At 35.5% G+C, this 23,797-nt stretch overlaps 3 protein-coding genes and 1 long non-coding RNA gene across 6 annotated transcripts; 2 read left to right on the forward strand and 2 right to left on the reverse strand.

Annotated features, from left to right (window-relative positions):
• Window positions 1-1,518: 1,518 nt before the first annotated feature.
• LOC116298078 (dickkopf-related protein 3) lies at window positions 1,519-10,775 on the reverse strand. Of its 2 annotated transcripts, XM_031706429.2 has the most exons (5): window positions 10,706-10,775; window positions 3,431-3,558; window positions 2,872-3,067; window positions 1,994-2,207; window positions 1,519-1,824 (listed from the first exon to the last, which is right to left on the reverse strand). In XM_031706429.2, exons 2-5 carry the CDS (start codon window positions 3,533-3,535, stop codon window positions 1,710-1,712), a joined length of 630 nt encoding a protein of 209 aa, XP_031562289.2. In that variant the 5' UTR covers window positions 3,536-3,558; window positions 10,706-10,775; the 3' UTR covers window positions 1,519-1,709. The 2 variants fall into 2 exon arrangements, with proteins under 2 accessions (XP_031562289.2, XP_031562288.2); XM_031706428.2 differs by lacking the exon at window positions 10,706-10,775 and having other exon boundaries at window positions 3,431-3,646.
• Window positions 3,956-5,352, forward strand: LOC148910557 (uncharacterized). The gene is made up of 2 exons (XR_016119987.1): window positions 3,956-4,296; window positions 5,246-5,352. It is a non-coding gene; the product is annotated as an uncharacterized LOC148910557 (long non-coding RNA).
• LOC148910558 (uncharacterized) lies at window positions 4,780-6,588 on the reverse strand. Its single transcript, XM_089031350.1, has 3 exons — window positions 5,877-6,588; window positions 5,398-5,548; window positions 4,780-5,313 (listed from the first exon to the last, which is right to left on the reverse strand). The coding sequence occupies exons 1-3, from the start codon at window positions 6,153-6,155 to the stop codon at window positions 5,234-5,236; spliced, it is 510 nt and encodes a 169-aa protein (XP_088887476.1). The 5' UTR covers window positions 6,156-6,588; the 3' UTR covers window positions 4,780-5,233.
• LOC116298074 (adhesion G protein-coupled receptor D1) lies at window positions 8,915-22,586 on the forward strand. Of its 2 annotated transcripts, XM_089031181.1 has the most exons (20): window positions 8,915-9,120; window positions 10,383-10,907; window positions 11,073-11,363; window positions 11,545-11,609; window positions 11,888-11,959; window positions 13,055-13,172; window positions 13,374-13,487; window positions 14,102-14,171; window positions 14,471-14,582; window positions 14,684-14,727; window positions 15,969-16,077; window positions 16,460-16,566; window positions 16,857-16,965; window positions 17,406-17,556; window positions 18,245-18,311; window positions 18,401-18,467; window positions 18,603-18,682; window positions 21,340-21,469; window positions 21,846-21,887; window positions 22,347-22,586. In XM_089031181.1, the coding sequence occupies exons 1-20, from the start codon at window positions 9,048-9,050 to the stop codon at window positions 22,482-22,484; spliced, it is 2,484 nt and encodes an 827-aa protein (XP_088887307.1). In that variant the 5' UTR covers window positions 8,915-9,047; the 3' UTR covers window positions 22,485-22,586. The 2 variants fall into 2 exon arrangements, with proteins under 2 accessions (XP_088887307.1, XP_088887308.1); XM_089031182.1 differs by lacking the exon at window positions 8,915-9,120 and having other exon boundaries at window positions 10,644-10,770.
• The last annotated feature ends 1,211 nt before the right edge of the window (window positions 22,587-23,797 follow it).

Here is a 23,797-nt window from a genome sequence, read left to right on the forward strand (position 1 = left end):
TTAACCAAAACTGTTTTTGAATTTTCTTTTTTGAAAATTTTTTTCTTTTTTTAAGACACTCTAAAGCGAATAGATATATACCTTATAAATATTTTTTACACTTTTAATCCGCCATAGTGTAACCCATTCCCGTCTACGTACTGCAAATGCTTTGAAAAGTCTTTGAACAACAGATTATTAGCTCCCATTTTCCGCTTTATTTCTCACGGTTTAAATGTTTCTATTATGTACAAAAACTGATTCATTGAGCAAATGGTATGCATGAAACCTTTTTTTTTTTTTGAGGTTGAAAGTTCCGGGTTGAAAAGCGAGTTCACATCTAAAAACCAAATTTTCCACTTGACAAACTAGAGGCTAGTAATCATTTTTGCTTGAAAAGCTACACAAATGACAAATACTTGGTTTAATATGTACTCCTTTTTATAATTATTTAAATGCATTAGCTATAAAAATCGTATTAGAACTATTAAAGAAAGACTAATTTGATTTGCCGATATAGGACGCGATAGCAGGCGAACTTAACGAAACACTTGAAGAGCACTTCTTGATCCATCTTTAACGACATAAAAAATGATTTTCATGCTGTTATTATTGGTCCAAATTTAGTACCAAAGCGACGTTTAATATATTATATATTTAGGCAGTGCCTAAAAGCGGAGCTCCCGTTGCGCAAGTCACAGGGAAGAATAATTAAATCGGGAAAAAATCTTCAATTATTTTTTATTCGAGATGAAGATAATTTCTCTCAAAATAATACAGTGAAATCGAATCGAAATGCACTATACGTCGTTTTCTTTGCGCGAGTATGCCGGCTCAGGGATTTTGTTCACAACTCACCACCAGCCCCCCAGGGGCTAGTTTTGTTATTGGACAAAATTTTCTATGGCTGACATTTTAAAGCTTTGAGTCCTTGTCCGAGAAGACTTGAAGGTGCAGCCATTTGTAGATATAATTACAAAGGCAGCACCTTCTCCTCAGTTATTTTAAGACCCTGAGTGTTGGTCCGGCCGAGGCTTGAACCACGACCTCCCTCACAACAGACCGACACTCTTACCAACTGAGCTAGCCGGGTGCATAGTGCAAAGTTTTTATAGTTGTTTACTGTTGCGTATCCATGGTGACCAGAAGCTATTGTCGGATATGGAAGTCGTTTCCAGGTAGTGCTGGAGATCATTAACTAACTAATCTAGTCAAATGAAGGCCCTTAACGCCAAAACCAAATGTGTCAGTCATATGTGAGAGGGGTTAGACAGGCAAGAACAATAGCTATTCGAATGGTCGCCATATTTCGCAACCCGTACGTTTACAGCATGACCAGCATGTATCTGGTTCTCTCATTCGGATACAAATCCATTTGGATTAACTTTACCTTTTCAAGGATGATACTTGTACTTCAAATTTTAAATGTCGCATGAAGTTTTTTTGGGATTGTTTGACTGTTTGTGATTGGTTTGGCTTTGTGAAAAGATCCCCCCTCCCCCAAGGCATTCCCCTTAGCAGTTGATCGACAAATTCAAGAAATATTTAAAATATTTAATCAAATGAAATGTGTATTTCATAAAAAAAAAACATGCAGTGTTACATTTTGCAAATAGTTTTGGCATGCAATGAAACGCTATATATTATATCATTCCTTGTTTTATGGGTATACTTTATGCATCCCAATTACTGTCATGAAAGTGGCAAAGTCAACAAAATCAATCACGCCGTTAAAGGGTAGTAAAACTGTCACTGATTGGTTCCTTCAAACTCGATTTCTTGGTCTTAGGTGCGGCTGCTGCTCCTGCGGCTTGGGGCAGGCACACTTGATGGACCCCAAATATTCTGTAACAGATGCGTAACAATAACATTTGAAAACATGACGACTGTTGTTGCAGCATAACTAAGACATTGGGTATAAAAAGTGAATGAATGTAGTGGACAAGAGAATGAATGACAAGCTTTTGTTATCCCTTCTCACAAATAAGAACAATATAATCTATTCACTTCTTACCCGACTTGTTTACAGGTTAGGCCTTGCTTACAAGGTCCGCATGAAGGCTGTACTGTGCCGCCCACATAGACTGTTCTGTATTGGTTGTAAGGTCCACATGTTTGGTGTTCATCTAAACCCGGCTTGCAAATAGAGATGGCTGGGTTGATTGCGGGCTCACGTACACAGCAAAGATCTTGGTCTTTACAGTCACTTTGACGATCACAAAATGTTCCTGTGAAATACAACAATGAATTAAGTACAACTTCATAGAAATAACGCCCCATATCTTAACTCAACACCACTAGATTATCACCTACAAAAACATCCCCAACAACAAAACAGATATTAATCGAAAGACGCCAGAACAGCTAGCACAATGATCAGAATCTAGCCTAATAGCCGTATCCATTACCACAAACGAGAACAACACAATCACCAAAGCATCCAATCCGCTGCCATCACGCACCATATGGACACCAACAAGAACGACAACATCCACAACAGCATCCATACCTGCACCATACCCACTGCCATCACCATATCACTACCAACAACAAGAACAAGAACAAGAATAACAAAAGCATCCATACCTACATCTCTGATACACGTGCATACTACTGTATGATAATTAGCATTTCCGGTATGCGCTTCAAGTCTTATTAATATTTATAACAAGGTCCTTTCCTGGGACGTAACAACTACCAACAAGAACAACAAGAACAACAAGAACAACAGCATCCATACTTTCATCGAACCAACTGTCATCACCATATCACTACCAACAAGAACGAAAGCATCCATATCTGTAGACTCATTGTCACTATACCATAACACCATGTCCACCACCACCCCAAATCCACCACTATCAATAACAAGCAAAAAGTCTATGCATTCACCTGATTGTCCAGGCTTGGAGCCAGCCTTACAACGTCCATACACGCACTCTGATCCAGGACAGCACTGTCCATTTTGAGTACAAGCGACATTTTCTTTTAGACAGTCGACACACAAGAACATATGGCAGTATTTAGTTGGATCTTTGCAGACTTTGTGGCTATTACATTCTTGGCTATAATATCCAGGCGTAATGGCCTATCAAATAATATGGAATTCTTATGACTACTATAAATGCATAAATGTATCTAAGTTGTAAATCTTTATCTTTAGAATAACACCGTTAACGAGTGTAAGTTAACCAAACGTTTTATATGAACTTTATTAGCTTCTGTTTCAAATAATGACTGAAAAAATCGGTTTACAATATAAATGATATTTTATTGACAATTTCAAACAGCAAGAGGTACATCGTTTTAATCAAAACAAATATTTTTAGCAACTGTAACAGCAATGATACTTTTTATTCATTTGAGCTATTCATACTTTTAACCCAATTTATGGCCATTAAAAATACAAATAAAAAAATCAATCATAGAAAATATATTTCAAATAACTCACCCTGGCATCTCTTTCTGTGTCGTACAGTTCATCTTTTTTCATAACTGATTTACTTGCTTGAACAGCGATAAGCACCGAGCAAATGAACAATATCTCCTTATACATGACTGCTGAATCAGTTATTCCTGCTACAACATTACCAATATATTTATATATATTTCACTATGAAATACAATGTTTCCCCAAGCAAAAAAATGGCGAAAACCTAGATTTTTTGATCGTTGTTTTTGTTTAATTATTTATGTGTTTATAACGTAAGAGAACATAACAGGTGGTCGAACAATATTTCTGGTGGTTGAATTATTGAGAAATGGTTAAAATAAAATGTTACTTTTATCGTCAAAACTGAAACATGGAGAATATATTTCAGTTTAAAATTTTTTTTAATAAAGTGAATGCCTACTTTTGAAAAAAACATTTAAACTTTTTTTAAAACTTCGATTTCTCGAATTGAAATTCAATGCTGATTCTAAATCTGGAAAGAAAAAATAGGGTGTCCCGAGCTTGTTTTTGAGGTAACATAGCCAGAAATATGGAACCGGAACAGGCGGAGCTTATTTTCGGCTATATTAGCATAAATTAGCATAGGTCAATCAAATCACTGTGTTGAACAATTGTGATTGGCTAATCGCTTAACCCGAATCAATCTGTACATTTGGGTTTAAACATGGCGGACTCGACTGAGCTAGGCCCGATGAACTTTCGAAGAAGAGAAAGTGTGATACATCTTTTTATGAGGTTGAAAGGTTGATATCAAGTCGAAAAGTCAATGGCAAACAACTCGAATATTTGGTAAAGTGGAAATATTATTCCATATACGAAGCATCCTGGGAACCGTCAGAAAATATAACAACAGAATGCATCAAGTAAGTTGAAATGCAATGACTGACTTTAATACTACTCTTCGAGCTTCTTCTAGTTCATTTGGGAAATAGCCCTTCATTATTGTCATCAAGCTAAAGATAATAAAGTTTGATTTTAAATCCTAAATTTGAGTTTTTGGGAAATGGTTGAACCACGAGCCAAAAAAGTGACAATAAACAACTCCGGTTTACTTCACCCCCGAAGCACATGGTCGTCATAGGGCTATAATTTTAAAACTGATTTAAAAAATTTTGATCTCGAAAACTTAATTGCATGACTTAGAGTACTTTATATATATAGCTGGGATAAATGTATAGATTCCCATGGACAAGGAACAAAAATATTCTTCCCCATAAAAGTTAGAACACTGCTGTCATTCTCTACTAAGAAATATACCAAAACAAGCAATGGTAGTTTTGAAGTCACTCCTAGAGCATTTGAAGAAAAAATTACTTTTGCAATCAGGAGAAGAGCAGCTGGTGCTTAGTTAACAATTATTAACACTGTAGATGGGTATACATCACAGGAAAAGAAGTAAAATAAATCATGAATGTTATCAATATAAACTATGATGGTTTTCTGTTCGGCGAAACCATTCATGTTTTTTTATGGTTAATATGCAATTCCCATTCAAAAATACCTATCATGTTTTTTTTCTCCTTTTTTCCTGTGATGAAAAATCCTAGAAACATCATCTCTTCTTTTTCTTGGGTGCTTTTTTGTTCTTAACTACTTTTGGCTTTTGCTTGGTTTTACCATTACACTTTTGCACAGGATCATGATTTGGTTGCGAGTCAAAAGGGGTATAGAATTTAGCCCTTTTCTTCTTCCTTTGGGGTTGGTCATGGATCTCCTCCATCCAATATGTTAGCTTTAGTTTAGTGTACTTGTTAGGTAGACGCTGTCTATGTTGGAGTTTCTTAATGCGATACTGTGCCTTTAATACTTCAGCTGGTGGATCATGCTGTTGGCACTTTCTGATGACAACGGTCTTGCTGTGTGGTTGTTATTTTCTACGCCTACATATAAACAAGAAATAAATATAATTTCCTAGATAAGTGTTTCTTTTCAAAGTTGTATTACATAACTTGCTTTAAAACTACCTTGGCAACTAAACTGCTTGATGTTTTTGTACTTGGACATCATGTTTCCTAAATGATAGGCAGCTGCGGGCATGTAGCAGGTAACATTTTCAAAGTGATAGCCTTTTCTCTTAGTACCAAGGGCAGTGAAGTCATTTATCCAATTTTGTATCTTCAAAAATGACAAAGTTTAACTATTAGTATTGATTTACATTTTATATAAATGATATATGATATGGTTTTATAGAATACCTTGCTCATATATTCAGTAGCCGATGGTGGGGTCCAAGAAGTTATGTAATTGAAATATAACATCCCTTATAATACCACAATATTAATTGGTGAAGTAATGGCTGTTTTTAATAGATACATGCAAATGAAATACACATGAGACAAAAAGCATTGCTGTTGACCCAGTTACCTCACTTGATTAATTCTTAAAACACATGCATACACCTGTATGTATAAAGGATACAAAAAACCAAGTCTAGCATACATACCATCCACAACTTTTTGACTTCTTCTACTGTCTCTCCCTGGATTACATCGGAGTCCAGTTTTTCAGGTAGGTGATTCAACAATTTTTTCTTTTCATTTTCAAGGTTCTTGTATTTCAGTTTCCAGTTTTCAATTTCCCTTGAGAGAGTGGTGATTTCTTCTTCCCATTCACTTGCCCTTATAATGTCTCCAAACTGTATGGAAAACATAGTACAGTCATCTTGAAACTTCTCTCTTTCCTTCTTTGTGCCTTTTCGGTTAAGAGTTTTGACCTCTTGCATTACATTGTAGCATTTTCTTGCAATCAATTTACTTATTCTACTTGGAAGTTTTTCATGAAGTTTGAAAGTGTTTCCAGGAATAAGGCTGTTGATTATTTTTATTCTTGTCAGGTGGTCAGAAACATTGCTTAGTTTGATGAATAAGAGATTTTTAGCTTTTTACCAGCAAAACACTTCTTCTGAATGATGATTTCTTTGTTTTTTCACATAGTTTAACTGAGAGTTTGGGGATTCACTGATTTCTAGGTATCTTTTGTCTTGAAATTCATTGGGAAAACTCATTGTCTGGTTTGTTGTGATATATGCCTTCTTCAGATGTTTTGAAAAATCCCGCGAAAAAATTCCGCCAAATCAACTCCTTCCCAGGAACAATGGCCATCTGGGGCCGAAAAGACTCATGGTCTCGTTTAAACATGGCGGACGGAATGTTCCTTGAAAGTATAAAAAATTTGAGACTTCATTTCTCTTTATCCTTTCTTGGTTTCGCCTCAAATTCCTAAGGTATGGCAAGGGAAGAGCAAAGGTGCAAAATAGCCTTTTTCAAAGTGAAAAACCGTGTTGGATTTAACAGATATTTCGTATTGTTTATGCTCTTTTGGATCGTCTATGCCAGTGCTACAAGACAAGAGTGAGGACCGATGAATTCGAATTGTGGGAAATACAAGATTACAAGAGAAAGAACTCACACTCTCTTATATTTAGAAGAACAGTATGGAGTCTTCGATACAAAATTCGTCTTCTCAAAATTCCTAAAACCGCACGATTAACAAATTAATTCGGTCTAAAATTGGTGCTTCATTGAAGGTTTCTACACTAACATTTAAAGAAGAGTGAGGACGGTGAGTTACATATATTTATTTCCAAGCTTTCGGGGCTTTTTATTTTTACTCCATACATTTCTTTTATGCTTGCTGACGCCATATTTTGCTCGGAAAGCGAACCTTACTGCGCATGTCGGTTCCATATTTCTGGCTATGATCAGCATGTAATGGAAGCCTACGCAGGGGTTTTTGAAGCAAAAATTGAGCCACCGGAAGTGATTAGAACAAAAATCGATAGGCATAAAATTATAGCTTTATCAAACTAAATAAACGCACAAATGATGGCAAGTGAACCATTGTACAGCATCAAGGAAATGACTTATTGACGAAAAGACAAATAAAAAACCTGTATTCTTCATATTTCGTCCTTTCGGTGGTCTCAACAATTAGTAGAAAGTCAAACAAAAATGCCGACTTTTTTTCATGCTTAAAAAATTAACTTTTCTAAAAAAAAATGGATATGAGGTACATTTGTAGATGCTTTTTCAAATAAGCACTTAAAAATTATAGGGTCCCTTGCAAAAAATAAGGGATTTTACGCCCTAAAAAGTGCGAAAAAAGTCAACCTGAAATACATGATGAAGGTTTGCATATAAGAATTATTTTCATTGGCTTATGTGAACCAATGACAGAGAGATTTATATCGGTGCGTCCTGTGTGTCAAACGTTCGGACATGTTAAAAAGCTTGCTTTCGATTACATTTATCGCAAGCTTTTATTTCTTCGATAAGAACTCCAACCTCGACAATTCTTTCCAGTTTTCCAGCTTTCGTTGGTTCTTCTTTTTGTCGTTGTTTTTCTAGTTTATGACGACGGTGTCGCCGCACAATGGTTGTGGTTGAGTAGATGTGTGCTACTGAATTTTCGTGCCTGCTTCGTTTTGAAATATGTTTTGTTTTTCATTTTGAGTACTTTTTCTCCCAGATTTTCATATGTAATGAACCGTCATCAAGCTAAATGATGAATGTTGTGATGAAATAAGGTTACTAAGTATCACGTAAACTTTGCCGGCGACCAAACAAGTTTTGCATGTATTCCCGAAATTTAATGATTTTATTGTTTTCTTAGACTTTATACATTGCTGACTGGAATATTTTCCCTTTGGGAAAGTATTTATTCATGTTAATTATAATGATTTCTTTCTTTTTTTTTTATTCATAAACTAGGCGAGGAATAGGTTGTAATGTTTACAATTTTCATATCGGTATAGCTGATTGGCGATTCACATAGCTCAGAGTTTCTCAAAATACGTGAAACCCAGTTAAGTTTTTTAAATTTCTAAAGTTTAGATTTTCATTACTGATGAAAAGAGAGCATCTTAACGTTCCTGCATTTTTATTTTTTCCTACATTTCCGCAAAAAAATACGAGCCCCAAAAAGCTACTGGTGCCAGTGGTTCATAATATCAACCAACTAAAGACCAAATGGCAGCAATAGATTGTTGGTAAAATTAGACTTCACCCCTTTACGGTCCGCTTACAGTGGTCAGATTTCATGCGATTAAAGCTTAAAACAGCCAAGTCAAACAGAAAATGCAAGGTTTATTATACAAAGCGATTCAAAAAGTTTAAACTAACAGCTTAAGGCTTCCGTTGTGTCAAAAGAGAAACTCTGTTTAAACATAATTGACAGGAGCTTCCGCGGCTTTTGTCGGACCATCTTCACATGTCTTCTATTGAAGCTAGGAAAGTAATTGTACAATTGTATTCATTGAGCTGTATTTCTTTTTGGAAATTAAATAGGCGGAATTCTATTTCGCAATACTCATGTGTAAGATGTTATGAGCTCCAGCTGCGCATGCTCAAGGTGTTCAAGCTTTCAAGATTATTTGTCGAACGTGTTGAAATGTTTATATAACATATTTGGTCACTTTCAAGCAACAGTATATATAAAAAGCGTTGTAATGTTATTTTATTGTAATAAGAAATAGCAATTGTTTTTATTCATTTCGTCAAATTTGATTCAAAAGTGGATGAGGCATTTTGACAAAATAAATAATTAAAGAAAAAAAGCTACAAGTCAAAAAGCTGACAAGGAAATATATCTAATCATTTCGGCTTCTCCCCTAAGAATGGACATCACAAATTTAAAAGAAGCTTTAGTGATCCTTCTTCTTGTATTCTCAATTCCTAATGAAATTCAAGGTAAGTGAGAATAAATCTGAAAAGAATATGTGTGATCCTTTCTTTATATAAATCTCTAATATATAAATATAAATCTCTAAATATTTCTCTACATCTCTTTCCAATGTGTTTTTGATCTTGGATATCTCTTTCTGGGAAGCCTCAAAGACGGAACGTTTTTAGAGATCTTTTTTTTCCCCAAAACCTGGAACTTAAAGAATGCGCTAGTATCAATAATGGAATAATAGTGCTTGGTAAATCTAAACTATTCAAACAGGATAAGATTGTAGGAAAATTGAATTCACCATTTTTTCCCCTTGTCGTGTTTGATTTCTCATGAGTGGCGTTATCTAAAAAAAAAGATCTTCAATTGGTCGATGAACAGAAAAATCTCGGATTCAAAACAAAAAACCTTTAGCGATTGTTAAAAAACCTATTAACACTCTACATGGTATAGAGGATAGGAGTATGAAAAGTAATAAAGCAAACGAACTCGAAAAAAAAGAGAAAAGGAGAAAGTGAAAGAGAAAGAGAAAGAGAAAGAGAAAGCAGTAGTAATAGGAATATGAAACGAGGAATAAAAATTTAAATAGAAATGATCGTCTAATGTTACGCGTTATGACAATATTGACGTTTTGTTCCATCGTATTTCACATTTTAGCAATTGCAAGTTGCTGTTGTAATGCATTATAGAGATAATTTTAGAACCTTTGGTTCCTATATCCTAAATTCCTGATTTGACACATATCGATATTAGCTTAAAAACAAAACTGCCATTTTTTTAGCAAGCAAACTAAGCTTCGGGAAATTGATGTCACCAAAGAGTATTGACGTAACGAGTAAATGTTAGGCAGATTTAGATTCACGTTTTTCCTTCCCGAAAACGGCAAACGTGACCACGTTTTCATCGTTTCCCTACATTTCACTTTGCCTTTTGCAAACTTTCTCGACAAAGGCAAGCATTCTTTTGTTTATCGACTATTTGGAGCTTTTTGCGATTCCTTTTTACTAATTGTAAAGAAATTTTTAATGGCCAACTGACGTTTCACGTTTGCCGTAAATCAATTGAAAAACATAATGTAGTTTTGTATTGAAAAACATGAATTCCCAATTATTCTGCAGGGCTTTATTCCGAAAGGAATAAGAAAGTATAATGGGAGAGGAGTGAGGAGAGAAAAAGTTTCTTTCATTCACCTCTCATACTGCTGCCGGCTATTGTTATATCAGCAGTCATATCAGCCCAATATTTTTTGAGCGATTTTGGTTAAATCATTATTTTTTAGCATCGTATGATTTTCGACTTGCAATTGCAATGGATTCAACAAAGATGACAACTCGACAGGAGTTCAAAGACCAGAAAACGTTAGTAAAGAAAGTACTTACAGAAGTAATGAAGACGAAAGCCATACAATATGCTATAGCAGTGTACACTGCAGATACAAAAAAAATATTCAAGGATTTTGATAACACAACGATAAATATGAATGACGTTAACTATTTGGAGACAAGTATTTATGGCTTTGACCCGACAATGCTGTTTGGTGTGACATTCAACGCAAGACCTGACTGTCTTTGGTTCATCAGAAACAGTGATAATTATACTCACCCTGAATGTAATTCGACTTATGCTCCCATGGGATATAAGGACCCAGTGACTAAAATAGCTCTAAGGTATGGACGGGAACACTTGCAATACCTAAGAAAGATAACAAACCTCACGGATTTGCTTTATAGTGGACTACGAGTTAATAAATCCATCGAAAAGATGAATTTCAATAACATTGTGCGTTCCATTCGGTCAAACTGCAGTAAGTACATGGTTTAGTCTTTCTTATTTTGAAGCCACAGCAGTTCAATCCCTCCCTCCCTCCCTTCCCTCCCCCATCCATCCAAAAATGAAATATATAAATATAATTTATGATGATAAAGGTTGAGATTGTACTCTTTCTATGGTTTTGCATGAACATTTGTAGAAAAATACCAACCTCTACCGATATCCATTATACCAAGTTCGGTTCTGACGCCTTCCCCATCAGCCATCTCATCTCTTCATAAGTCAGAGATACGTATGACCTCACCAATGACGTCACTTACACATTCGTCAGCCTTTGCGCAAATACCTTATTATAGTACCGAAAGCATAGTTGCATCAACTACAACTCAGTCTTTGCTTGGTCAAAATAGTAGTCCAGTATTTTCTTTAATAACGCCCACAACATCTGTAATGTCATCTGGTCAACGATCAGCATACAAGCTTCGACAAGGTGAGTTTTGCCACTGATTTCTGTCAATCTAAAAATACATAGCACGCGAAGCCTGTTGAAACCCTAACTGAACGAACAAACAAACAACAGCAGCAGCAGCAACAACGAAATATACGAAATATATTTTTGCATAGTTATTAAAACCATAGGCTAAAGTATATTACATGTAAATTGTTTTCAGAATATGAAGAACTTTTGAACTACGAAGTTAAGCAAGTGAACCTTAGTAATGATGCTGATTTTTTGGTAAGGTTAATGTAACTCTTGATCCATGTTTGAATAGCTGATGAAAAAAGGGTGCTATTCAGATCAGTACTTAGTAACTCCAAGAAGGCTTGTTATTGTTGGGGTTTTCGCTTTTTTTGGGGGGGGGGGGGGGGGGGGGGAGGGGGAGGGGGGAGGGGGTACAAGGAGCAAATTAACTTTAAAATTTGGCGGAGTTTATAATTATCATATTTTATTTTTTATAATGTAGTTAGAAACGAATTTAGTAAAGTTATTTCAAAGTTTTATTTTTGTTTTAGACTTTTGTAAACAGTACATCAAAACTCTTAAAAAACATCCCTGCTCTCGATGCGGGACTCGAAATAAATAATGTAAGTAACAGCCATGTCTATTGCAATGCTAAAAAAAAGATTTAGAAGGACATTTGTAAAAAATAAAAAAAGTAAAAACTGAATGATAGTCAAATTCACAAACCATTTAAAAAGGGTTAGAAAGAAAAAGATTCGAAAAGAACACGGAAAGGAAAGGGAAAAATAAAGAAAAGGAAAGGAAAGGAAAGGAAAGGAAAGGAAAGGAAAGGAAAGGAAAGGAAAGGAAAGGAAAGGAAAGGAAAGGAAAGGAAAGGAAAGGAAAGGGAAACTTGGGATAGTGAAATAAATTTTAATGTCTCACGATCATTTTTGACGATGTATCACCAATTGAAACTGCGCGTACGTTTTCACATTATAAAGGTATCAGGGTACCCCTAGCGACCATTGTGCATTCAACTCTTAATAGCAAAAAACCTTTTAATCGAAACCTCAACAAAGTATACATTTTCTGAAAGCTGAATAAATGCAGAAACTATTCCTTATTTCCTTTTTGTGAAATATATTTATCCTTATAAGTTAGAACGAATTATTCAAATTTTCACCGTGGCACCTTCGCGGAGTTCGATGACAGCTGGTAATGATCGGAAACCAATGCTTATTGTATTTCCGAGATCACAAGACATCACTTGTCAAAAGTATGTCTCCGATTTTTGATTAAATGCCCCGTTGCTTTTTTTACGCTCTTAAAGTTATGACGCTGCTATATCACATGCATTCAAGCCAAAATCCACGATAACGTATTTTCTTTATTACTCGCTATTAAAAATCACTATCAAATTTTTGGGGGGAATCGAAGAATATTATGTATTTTATCGCAAAATGTAAAAATGTAAAAATCGATACTTTTGAGCAATTCTGGGGTACCCCGATACCTTAAAGGCAATAATTAGCAAACGCACATAAGTTCCATTTAAGCAACAACAAACGAAGTTATCTGATTCTAATTTAATTAAACAACCTAACAGGCAACAAAATAACGAAACAGTTAACGAACTTAGAATGCGACCAACCCATTTATTTACTTCTAATTAAAAAACAAAATCAATGGCGTCGTAATCTTTTGGTTGTGTCATTCCTTTATTTTTCGGGCGCAAGGTATCGTATGGATGGAGTATCTCAGTTTTATTAGAAAAGTTCTGTATTGGTATCGCTGAAGCCATGATTAACAAAGGAATGACTGGAAAATCACTGGAAGCATATACAGACAATCTGGGTGAGTCACGACTCAATATTTGTAACTCTGACATTGATTTGCTTTACCTGTCAAAATAGAATACAACTTTATTATTGAGATACTTTATTACTAGTTTTTACCTTCATATGTAAAAAAAAAGTTTCGATTTTGTAATTTTTTTGGCCTGTTTAAGACAAGCCCAGAAAAAGTAATAGATGTTGTGTATTCCGATCGTTTCAGTTATTCGCTTATCTTTGGTGGACCTCACTAACTTTAGTGGGTATGAATTTGGTGATGTTGGTGTTGAAAAGGGAACAATCAAGATCCCTCTAGAAGTTTTCAAGAAAGAAAGTGGTATACTATAATGATTTTATCATCCTCATCCTCATCCTCATCCTCATCCTCATCCTCATCCTCATCCTCATCCTCATCCTCATCCTCATCCTCATCCTCATCCTCATCCTCATCCTCATCCTCATCCTCATCCTCATCCTCATCCTCATTCTATGTATAGCAATTCAATGCATAACAATTACTGTAAATAAACCCATTCTCGCGGCTTGCATTGGATATCGGCTGCCGGATAATGTGCGAGCATGAACAATGAAAAAATGGTCCTAAAAAGTTAGAACAGTTGGCCGAGAGGCGAAGCTTTGGAGGGCAAACGTGATAATATGAGGACTATTTCACATTGTAGTGGGAATACAAACCAAAAGGTTAATTCACATGACAACTTGGAAACTTACCATTAAAATCGTTGACAGCATATATAGATGATCTTAATATGTTTGCTTTTTGCTATATCCAATTTCCACCATTCTCATATTTTTCCTTTCCTCATTACTAAGATTATTAGCATCATATTCATCATCACTATCTTCATTTCTTGTAACAAAACACATTATCAAGGATATCTAATAGGAAATAATCAAATGAAATGTTTTATTTTATTGTTTTTTTACTGGCAGCAATTGGAGCCATTGTAGTGATGATATTTGATCCCGTAAAGCCGTTTATAGACGGAAAGCTTATAGATCAGTAAGTCGCTACATCCCCATTGTTCTTAGAACATTGTGGTATACAAGACATGAATGCTCTTTTCTTACAACCTTTATGTATTAAATAATACACATACTAGTCTCTCCTCCTATATGCCTCTTATATAATTTACATGTTCATTTGAACAAAGTTAAACAAAAAAAAAAAAGAAAAAGAAAAAAAAAAATCCAATCCAGAGTTGAAGATAAAGTTGAAAATAAAGTGTTTTGGCTTTGATTTCTCCCCCCCCCCCCCCCCCCCCCTCTGCCTTTTGTCAATTTGTTTACTTTGTAAACCAGAAACAGCAATACAACGGTAGCTGGGAAGATTATCATGGTTGATGTGCTGCCTCGTCCATCATATCCATTGGAAAGACCAGTAACACTACGAGTATACAGCAAAAATGAAATGGTACTTAATTTGCAGTGTGACATATATGATTTTACTATCGAAATGTGACTCTCTTTGTCAATTTTGTAACAATAAACCAATGACTTTGAATTTATTTCCAGGCAGGGTCCAAACCAAGCTGCGTGTTTTGGGAGACATCTTTAGGGTTTGTAAACTAAGAAATACCTAATACTATTCCCTTAAAAATACCCTTGAGTAGTGATGGATTCCGTATACAGGGGCTGATTTTTCACATCGCATTGCAAATACTTGGAAGGTGGGCAAAATTCTCCTATTTCACTATCGCGGTACTTAAGAAACAACGCGTCTTTAAAAAGTCATCATTCCACAGGCTTGGGCATCCTGTGTCTTTGCGTCTTATTTCATTCGACCCGCGGCCAATTATTTTGCTCCGACAAAGTTACATTCTTCTTCAGTTAGAATGTTATTTCTTGAGAATGTGTATTACATTTTAAGTGAACCCACGTGGGCTATTGCAAGAACCTTCTTTTATTCTTCCTCTTGAAAGTTATCTATTAAGAATGTGTATTCCTTCGTACCCACATGGGCTATTGCAAGAACCTTCTTTTATTCTTCCTCTTGAAAGTTATCTATTAAGAATGTGTATTCCTTTGTACCCACATCGGCTATTGTAAGAACCTTGGATTCGGTGAAATATCATCAGGGTGGCCAAAAAGTAACAGTCACTCAGTTGGTGCACTTCCTCTAAAACATCGGTTAGCCCTAGCGTTAGCCCCAATTATTTTTCTGGCATACGTGAGACACTTGAAATTAGGTTAAGAGCGTTATATATTTCATTTCAACCATAGCTCATTTAGGCATATTGAAAATAACGAAAAATCACCAAAGATGCTTTGCAACACCTGATAACAGCAATAACGACGGTACAGTCATTTTCACTTTTGAAACTGAATACTTTCTCATGTAAATCAGATTAGACCAGGTCCAATTTTTCTTGTCTCCTCTTAAGGCTGCCATCATGTCATCACGTGATAGTGCAAAACCACCCTCTATTGTTAGTGGGATCGTCAAAATAGGGTTGACCTTTTAAAACTCTGTAATTAAAACAAACAAAGGCGAAAACGTTTTTACACTACTAGAATGTGACTTTTTCTGAGCAATATAATGATTTGGATGAAATAGAATAACGAGAAGCCGTACAAACGCCGAGAAAACCTTTTGGAAACAGGATACCCAACTTTTGGCCCCAAATTCGACATATAGCGATTTCTGAAAAAAAAAAGTGCACAGAAGCTGAGTTGTATTTTTGGAAAGAGTTTATAGGTCAATTAAATATAAGCAATTTAGATTTTTTTGCTCTCGTTTAATATTAATTGACTCATTATTTTATGTGGATTTTTTGGTAGCCCTTGTTTTTCTCTGCAGTGGCTGGTCAACAGCTGGTTGTTCTGTCACGAGAACCCATGGGAATTTAACAGAGTGTCAGTGCAATCACATGACTCATTACGCTGTGCTGATGTCACTTGATGACCAAGTAAGGAACCTATAAGTATCACCAGCTCTAAAGGGGCCTTTCTATTATGTTTTGTGTACTCCATCACTTCGCGCAGACATTCCTCGATCCATTTATCCATCACACCTTTTCTCAAAACAAAATGAGTTCTCCGTCCCTCTCTGAATCAAGCAGATAATTGTCTATCCATTTATCCTTCATACTTTTCTATATAACAAAATTTTTATAATGTTAAATGAAAAGCTCACTCCATGGATTTATTGATTAACAATAATAATTTTACTCCGAAAAGATCAAAACTATTAGCTATTCAATGCTCTCTTTTCTGTTACTCACTCATTTACCAATCCCTCCACAACCTTCAACTAATATATTAAAAATTTTGCTCTTTTATGTTTTGCAGGTCATCCCAAAGAAACATCATCAGGTCATGACCATGATTACGTACATTGGCTGCTCTCTATCCATCATGGGGATCTTCTTAACCACAATCACATTCTTCAGTTTACCGTAAGGAGAAATTATCCTATCAATGAAATATTTCACAATCACTATAAAGGTATACTATAAAACACTATTTAGTCACCTAAACACTACATGAAATCCTTATACACTTACATCCAACCGACGGGCCTAAATTTTATCACGTGCACATTTTAGTTGAAAGAATTGACAAGCTAATAAAAAATTATGCAGCTTTATGTAGACGATGTTTTTAAACTTAAGATTGATAACTGGATGACCATCAAAAAAATTGGAGTGGAAAGCTAGGAGGTAAAAAAAAAACATTCTGTTTTCAGGGTTTTGAAATCAGAGAGGACGAGAATTCATTGTAATCTTTGCCTTGCTATTGGATCAGCACAAACCCTGTTTCTTGCAGCTGGTACTGAGGAGCTTACACAAAACACGGTAGGTTAAGACTCTTAATTGGTATTAAAAAAAAAATGGATGGACGGATGATATGGGATGGGATGAATGTATATCCATCCATCTATCAATGGATCGAATGGATGATGTATAGAATGGATGTATAAAATGGATGTATAGAATGGATGTATAGAGTGGATGTATAGAATGGATGTATAGAATGGATGTATAGAGTGGATGGATGGAAAGATAGATGGCCTGGATTAATAAATTTACGAGATGGATGGATGGATAAATAAATAAACAAATAGAAAAAAATATGCATGAATACATGGGAAAAGGAAGAAAGGACAAAGGATCGAAAGAAAGAAAGATAAAAAGAAAGAAAGAGAGAAAGAAAGAGAGAAATGAAGGAAGGAAGGAAGGAAGGAAGGAAGAAAAAATATATAATATTATGACTTCCTATTTTTGCTTATGGTCAGGTGGCGTGTAAACTCTACGCTGCTGCTATGCTATATTTCTTCATTTCTGTCTTTACCTGGATGTTGGTGGAGGGAATTCATCTTTATCAAATGGTTATAATTGCATTCGTTAGTGGACCAATGATGAAGTTTTACTACGCGCTTGGATGGGGTAAGTATAGGACACTTGCACAGTTATATCATTGTTGCACTGGTCATATATATAGTACAAATAATGTTGAATACAAAGTCCTCACGGGCCTTTAATGGTCAAACGTGCAAATTGCCGTTGATGGTATTTGCATATATATGCAAATTAGTCCATCTTATTAGTATAACCACTTTTATAAGTACTTTTCGCTGTTCTCGTAAACGTTGTTATATTTGTCCTCACATTGTCTCTCACACTTCTGTTGTCGGTCCTAAATCAACTGTTAAAATCACTGACCTCTCTCTCTCGCTCCAAATTTATAGTGAAAACCTTTTACCAGATTATAATTCTACGCAGTTTGACTGCATCGCAGGAATTGAACGTAACATAGTTCATAGCACTAACTGTTACGCAAATGCTTTTAATTCAGAAATGTTAAAATGGCCATGGATTGTTTTCTGAATTTCTTTGATGTCGTAAATTAATCTAAGTGCTTCTTTCATAACTTAGGTTGCGCCTTAGTGCGGTTCTTTAGAAAAATAACGAATACCGTGTCGAACTCAATTTTTTATTTATCTTTTTTTAAGGAAAAATATGTTGGATATGCTTATGCCAAGGTTAAAAACATTTATTTGCCCTATAACGTCCTTAAGCCTTTTTATTCTGATTCATTCGGATAAAACTGAAACCGCCAATATATCTTTTTAAGGTTTCCCAGCTGTAACTGTGATCGTTACAACAGCCATCGCGTATAAGGATTATGGCACCCCTAATTTGTAAGTATAACTGAACCCTGGCAGACCAGTTCCAATCGCAAGGTTAAATTTTCAGTCTCATTTTAACTTTGATGAATCATTTTGATTAGCTGCTGGATTTCTCTGCGTGGTGGTACGATTTGGGCATTCACAGGTCCTGCAGCATGCATTATTTTGGTAATTATGAAATGACTGTTAAGAAAACATAATATTGATAATAATGAACCAAATAATTTTGTCATTGTCCTTTTATACCCTCCCTAATTTATCGATTATCTTTTCTATTAACCATAATTTATTTTTTGTCCATAGGCTAATATGTTTGTACTGGTGTCTGTTTTGAGACTGAGAGTAAAGTTAGACATCTCGAATGAAATGCGACAAGTAGCCAAGTAAGTCGCACTGATTATAGCCTTATTTTCAAAGGGTGGCGCACCACTGATCTCTTGTCTGAAACGGAAAAAGCTTAACGCCTGCCCGTGACCTAGACACGCGATCACTCGATGAGTGTTGTAATGTTTGTTCATTGGAGGATTAAATGAAAAGAAATTGCGTTGCTGTTAATGTTTTTACTGCCCTAGCTTTCGAGGAAAATAAACAGATGACATAAAGCACATGCACTGGCATGTATGGACAATTGATAAGTGTTAATTTGTTCGATTGATGTCTAAAGACTGGATTTGGCTAAAAGAGGATTATGTTTAATTTTATACTGCTCTGAAAATAAAATCCTTGACCCAGGCCTGAGCTGCAAACGTGCAGCCACTGCACAAAGGAAAAGTGTTAATTGTTAAACGTAGATGGAGGGTTAGATGTAAAAATACGAGCTTAGAAGTGCTGTTAATTAAGATATCGTCGCGCAGTAAGCGACTACTGGCTCTTGTACGACAATGTTTTTTCTCGAGTATGCTTAAACTCATTCAGTTAATGACACGTACAGGGTCAAGAGAACGATAACTTATCACAATATTTACATTGTTTTCGCCAAATTCTCATATCGTACTGAGAAACAAAGCCCAGAGGTGATAGTTGACTAGCGCTGATTTGCATTTGTAAGGTTTTGAACAGGGACGGCGGAACACTTTTTAATGTGGTGGCGGCGGTAGTGTGTGGGGGATGTTAAAACGCTTTTTAAGGAGGAGAATGGTTAATCTCTGTTTTCCTCAAAGAACTCAAACTATTAAGGCAGAATAACCTTGCCATTCTTGTAAAAAAAAAAAGTCGGCGTAGAGGCTAAAACCTCAAAAATAAAAAGACAGAAACCTATTTTGTAACACATGCAACTTAACCCTAAAACAGCCTTACTAGAAAACTGCGTAGAGAGGCCATGTCCTTTCTCTCTTTCTCTCTTTTTCTTTCTTTCTTTTTCTTTCTTTCTTTCTTTCTTTTTCTCTCCCTCTCTCCATAATAATGAACGAGACTAAAATTAAAGCTTGAAACCGAATTAAGAAAAGTCTTAGTCTTTGATGTAATGAAGAGAAGATAGAAGTAATGTTTTGTAAGGCCCAGGTATATCGCCACACCACAGGACCCCCATAAGATTAGATGGGAGAACCTACATAGCACATAGCACATAGTTGATGTAGTTTATTCGGGAAAACTATTGTATGATATTGTCGTTCTATCTATTGTATTAGATGCGAATCATTTTATTTTTAAGAATACATTACATCAACTGCTTGCTACGTAGCCTCTCCCAAGATTGGATGGCCCACGGAGATCTAGAGGCTTCGTCGGAATATCACTCTACGTCACAATATTACGAAAAGAAGTTTCATATACTACCGAACTAGAAATTGTTCCTATTAATTTGCTGAGACTTAAATCCAGTACTGAACTTTTTATTGAGAAACAGTTATATCTTCTGACGCTATGATTATAGTAGCCATATTTTGGGCCATACTTGATTACCAATATGGCCGCAATATGTCCCATACATATCAGAAATATGATTCAAAAACATTAAATAATGATTATACTAGCAGTTGCATATTCCAAGTATGCAATACATGTGAGATGATATCTAAAGTAGATGAATTGTATTTTTCGACCTCAATAGGTGATAGCGAGAATTTGTCTGTGCCGTACATATGTCTAGAGCTAATTAGGCCTTCTTGGGTCGGGCGCAATGTTTTCCCATTTCGACCACATGTCATTCTTTTGTGATTCTTTTTTTGAGTTGTATCCATATCATGTCATGTGTTTTCTCGAGTTATTAGTCTTCAACATGCCACACTGGTCAGACTTGCGCCACCGGAAGTGTTTAGAAAAAATTAAGATTCATAAGATATTAATTATTTGCAGACTCTATAATTGCACGAATAATGACGGCTAGTCAATCATTCTACAATAATACATGGATATTTTTGATGAAAAGACAAAGAAATGCATTGATTTGTCATATTTTGTAGTTTCGGTTTTGTAGTAGAACAAAAATCCCTACAAAATTTATCTTTTTCATATGTTAAAAATATAAACTTTTTCTAAAATGTTAATATAACCTAGACTTTTTGAAGTTTTTTTCGAATGAGCTATTAAAAAATAGAGAGTACCATGCAAAATTTGAGGGTTTTGCCCTGTTGAAGCGCAAAACACCTATGGTTCTTTAATAAAATCTTGTAGATTTTTCAGCGGTTTTTGAGCATATCGTGGGCTCAAATCGAACGTTCAAAAGTTGACATCCACCTTAATAAATGCTATCAGCAATAAAGATGCTTGAGTTTGGCCTGAACAGTTTTGGTTGAAGTAGCTAAGATTAAAACATTATCTTTATTGATCTAAGGGACGTGCTATAAACGCCAGACTCTCGGACGGTCCACGCGACATACGTAATGGAAGTTGATTTTTCGGTTGGAAGAACGTGCTACATGTTCTGAAAATCAGCATCTCGCCACAAAATACACCAATCGAGATTTTACAAGCATGTAACATAGACTGACCCCAGTGCAATATCAAAACATAATGCTGCTGCTCGCTTGGCGGGCAGATTGATATTAGATTGATTTGATTTGGTGTTTGATGGGCTGTTTTTCTTCTGTTCATTCGTCAGGACTGGTGCCCGAGTTTCTATTGTCCTTTTGCCTCTTCTTGGGATGACCTGGATTTTTGGCTTCTTTTCAGTCATACCAGGATTTGGCATTGTGTTTCAGTATTTATTCGCCATCACCAACTCTTTGCAGGTGAATGTAGAGTTCAAAAATGTTATAATCAGTTCATCAATGTTTCTATAGCAATGATATAGACTCGACCAAGCCAAACAAGCTCTAGTGAATTAATTGGTTTGGATACCAATTTCATACAGTATTTCAAATTCTTTTTTATTTTAACTGAATCTTTCTCGATTTGAGACAGATGAGCAGTAAAGTAGCGCTTTATAATAAATAGGATGAATGGGTACTTTAGTGATTCAAAAGGTGTACACGGAGCCAAACTGATGAAATAAGTTTTAACTCGATGTGATGTCTATCAATACTTTAATACTTCTTAAGCATTAAATATTCAAAGTGTAGCCCAAAAGCTAGCGTGAAGCCTAATATGTGTTTTTTTGTCACTTAGGGCCTGATGGTGTTTGTGTTCCATTGTGTTGGAAACTCAGAGGTAATCATGACCATAGCAAAAAAAATGGCGGTCCTTTCCATGACTTTTACCCGGCGGGGGGGGGGTACTCTTGCCCATTTAGGGTAGGAATGTGCCGCTGAGCCCTCTGAACCCTGACCCTGTTCCAGAGTGAAATCGCTGAAATTCATACCCTGTTCCAGAGCAAGATCGTTGAAAATCATAACCTGTTCCGGTATTGCGAAGGTGGATACTCTGCTGTTCCAGAGAGGGGAGAGCGTGATTTCATATACCTTGTCCCAGAGCGAACGCGATTTTATATACCCTGTTCCAGAGTAGAATTGCTGAAAACCATACCCTGTTTGGCGGCGCGTACCCGTATAGCGAATATAGGGGAGTACCCCCCCCCCCCCCCCCCTCGGGACTTTTACTAATAAAGTTCTTCAGTGTAGCTTTGGTGGGAACATATTGAATAACCTTATGCACTTCTTTTCTATACAGGTCAGAAAAGAGTTTTTTCGCAAAACAGCTCAATGGAACTTAAGGAAGAGTTTCTCAAGCACGACTAACACCGTGACGACAAATAAAGTCGAACCGATCTCAATGGAATCTTATGATGCTAATCATAAGAAAGCCTAACAGCTCTATGTTTGGGTCGAGCCTTTTACATGGGCTCTTACCTATTTACCAGCCACTGCTTGTCAGTTGCCATATTAAAAACATTAAAATATATAAAACATTTTTTTATGTTTTAAGCTCGTGCATAAAACTAATTTGTAAAATCACAGGCTGCCCAGGCTGATATCCTGTAGCCTGTGAAACGGCGTAATGTTTGATTCCTGCCTAAATATGAATACTCCACATATTGGCACCGAGTTACCTAATTTATCTTATCTCTGTGATGCCATTGAAATGACAATGGTGTTCTTCTTAGTTATCATCCTGCTTATTCTAATGAACTAGTGATCGCGCTTTCTCGCGCGCGGCGCTTAAGTTATGGAACGATCCGGCTTTCTCTTTCCAAATTAGGAGTTCCAGTTCTATTTGATCTTTTAAATTTCATCTTAAGACATTTTTATTAAGGAAACTGGCTTTTTATTGATACTATTCTTATCGGTAAGCATATATTTACTTTTTACTTATATAAGTTACTTATTATGATTTACTTTATTGTCTGTAATACGCATTTGAGTACGCATGTAGAATGCCCAATACAAAATAAAGTTATTATTATTATTATTGTTATTATTATTATTATTATTATTATTATCATTAATAATGATAATAATGATAATAATAATAATAATAATAATAAAAATATTATTATCATTATTATTATTATATACAAGAAAAAACAAGCATGCATTTGGTTACTTTGACCTTAATTAACTTTAAATTTAAAATTTTCAACATGTTTGTTTGTACAAGCTTGTTTTTTTATTTTTTTAATGAAATGTGACGTCATTAATTACGTAGGGTGATGACGTCATCACACATATCAGAAAACGATCCATTTTATTAATTGGTTTTATCAGTATAAGTGTAAAACATCGTATGAAAAACCTTTAAAGATTAAATATTTTAATCCTTTCCCTAGCAACCTCGGCTGGTGAATAGCTAGAGGGCCCCTCTTCTTAAGATTATAATACGCGCAAATACATTGAGTAGGAAGTTGGATTTATAACGCCGGCATGCGTTAGTGCTTTTTCTGAAATAGGTGTCAGTGATGCATGAAACAAAACGTTAGTTAAAGAAATTTGCTTCCGCAACAATGATCTAAAACCAATTACAAAAATTCGAATTATAGATATTTCTTGTAGACTTTCAAGATATAATTCTTAGTTTCGTTAAGGTATTGAGTGACATCAAACACATTTAGTCTGCCGTCGGATGTTCGAAAACTAAAAACTGAATGCATAGTAGTTAAACGTGCGTGGGAATTGTATGTCTCT

The sequence above is a fragment of the Actinia tenebrosa genome, unplaced genomic scaffold (assembly GCF_029948245.1).
Source record: "Actinia tenebrosa isolate PJP-AT-01 unplaced genomic scaffold, QUT_ActTen_1.0 PGA_scaffold16__25_contigs__length_10494907, whole genome shotgun sequence".
Lineage (NCBI taxonomy): Eukaryota > Metazoa > Cnidaria > Anthozoa > Actiniaria > Actiniidae > Actinia > Actinia tenebrosa.

Excerpts from the sequence above, each read along its gene's own strand:
- LOC116298078 (XM_031706429.2), bottom strand. The coding sequence starts at position 3,535 with ATGTATAAGGAGATATTGTTCATTTGCTCGGTGCTTATCGCTGTTCAA. Across the intron at positions 3,068-3,430 it reads ACACAGAAAGAGATGCCAGG|GCCATTACGCCTGGATATTA; the intron begins GTGAGTTATTTG and ends ATTATTTGATAG. Across the intron at positions 2,208-2,871 it reads CTCCAAGCCTGGACAATCAG|GAACATTTTGTGATCGTCAA; the intron begins GTGAATGCATAG and ends TGTATTTCACAG.
- LOC116298074 (XM_089031181.1), top strand. The coding sequence starts at position 9,048 with ATGGACATCACAAATTTAAAAGAAGCTTTAGTGATCCTTCTTCTTGTA. Across the intron at positions 11,364-11,544 it reads AGCATACAAGCTTCGACAAG|AATATGAAGAACTTTTGAAC; the intron begins GTGAGTTTTGCC and ends AATTGTTTTCAG. Across the intron at positions 18,468-18,602 it reads CTGCAGCATGCATTATTTTG|GCTAATATGTTTGTACTGGT; the intron begins GTAATTATGAAA and ends TTTTGTCCATAG.
- LOC148910558 (XM_089031350.1), bottom strand. The coding sequence starts at position 6,155 with ATGCAAGAGGTCAAAACTCTTAACCGAAAAGGCACAAAGAAGGAAAGA. Across the intron at positions 5,549-5,876 it reads AAGTCAAAAAGTTGTGGATG|ATACAAAATTGGATAAATGA; the intron begins GTATGTATGCTA and ends TCATTTTTGAAG. Across the intron at positions 5,314-5,397 it reads CAAGCAGTTTAGTTGCCAAG|GCGTAGAAAATAACAACCAC; the intron begins GTAGTTTTAAAG and ends GTTTATATGTAG.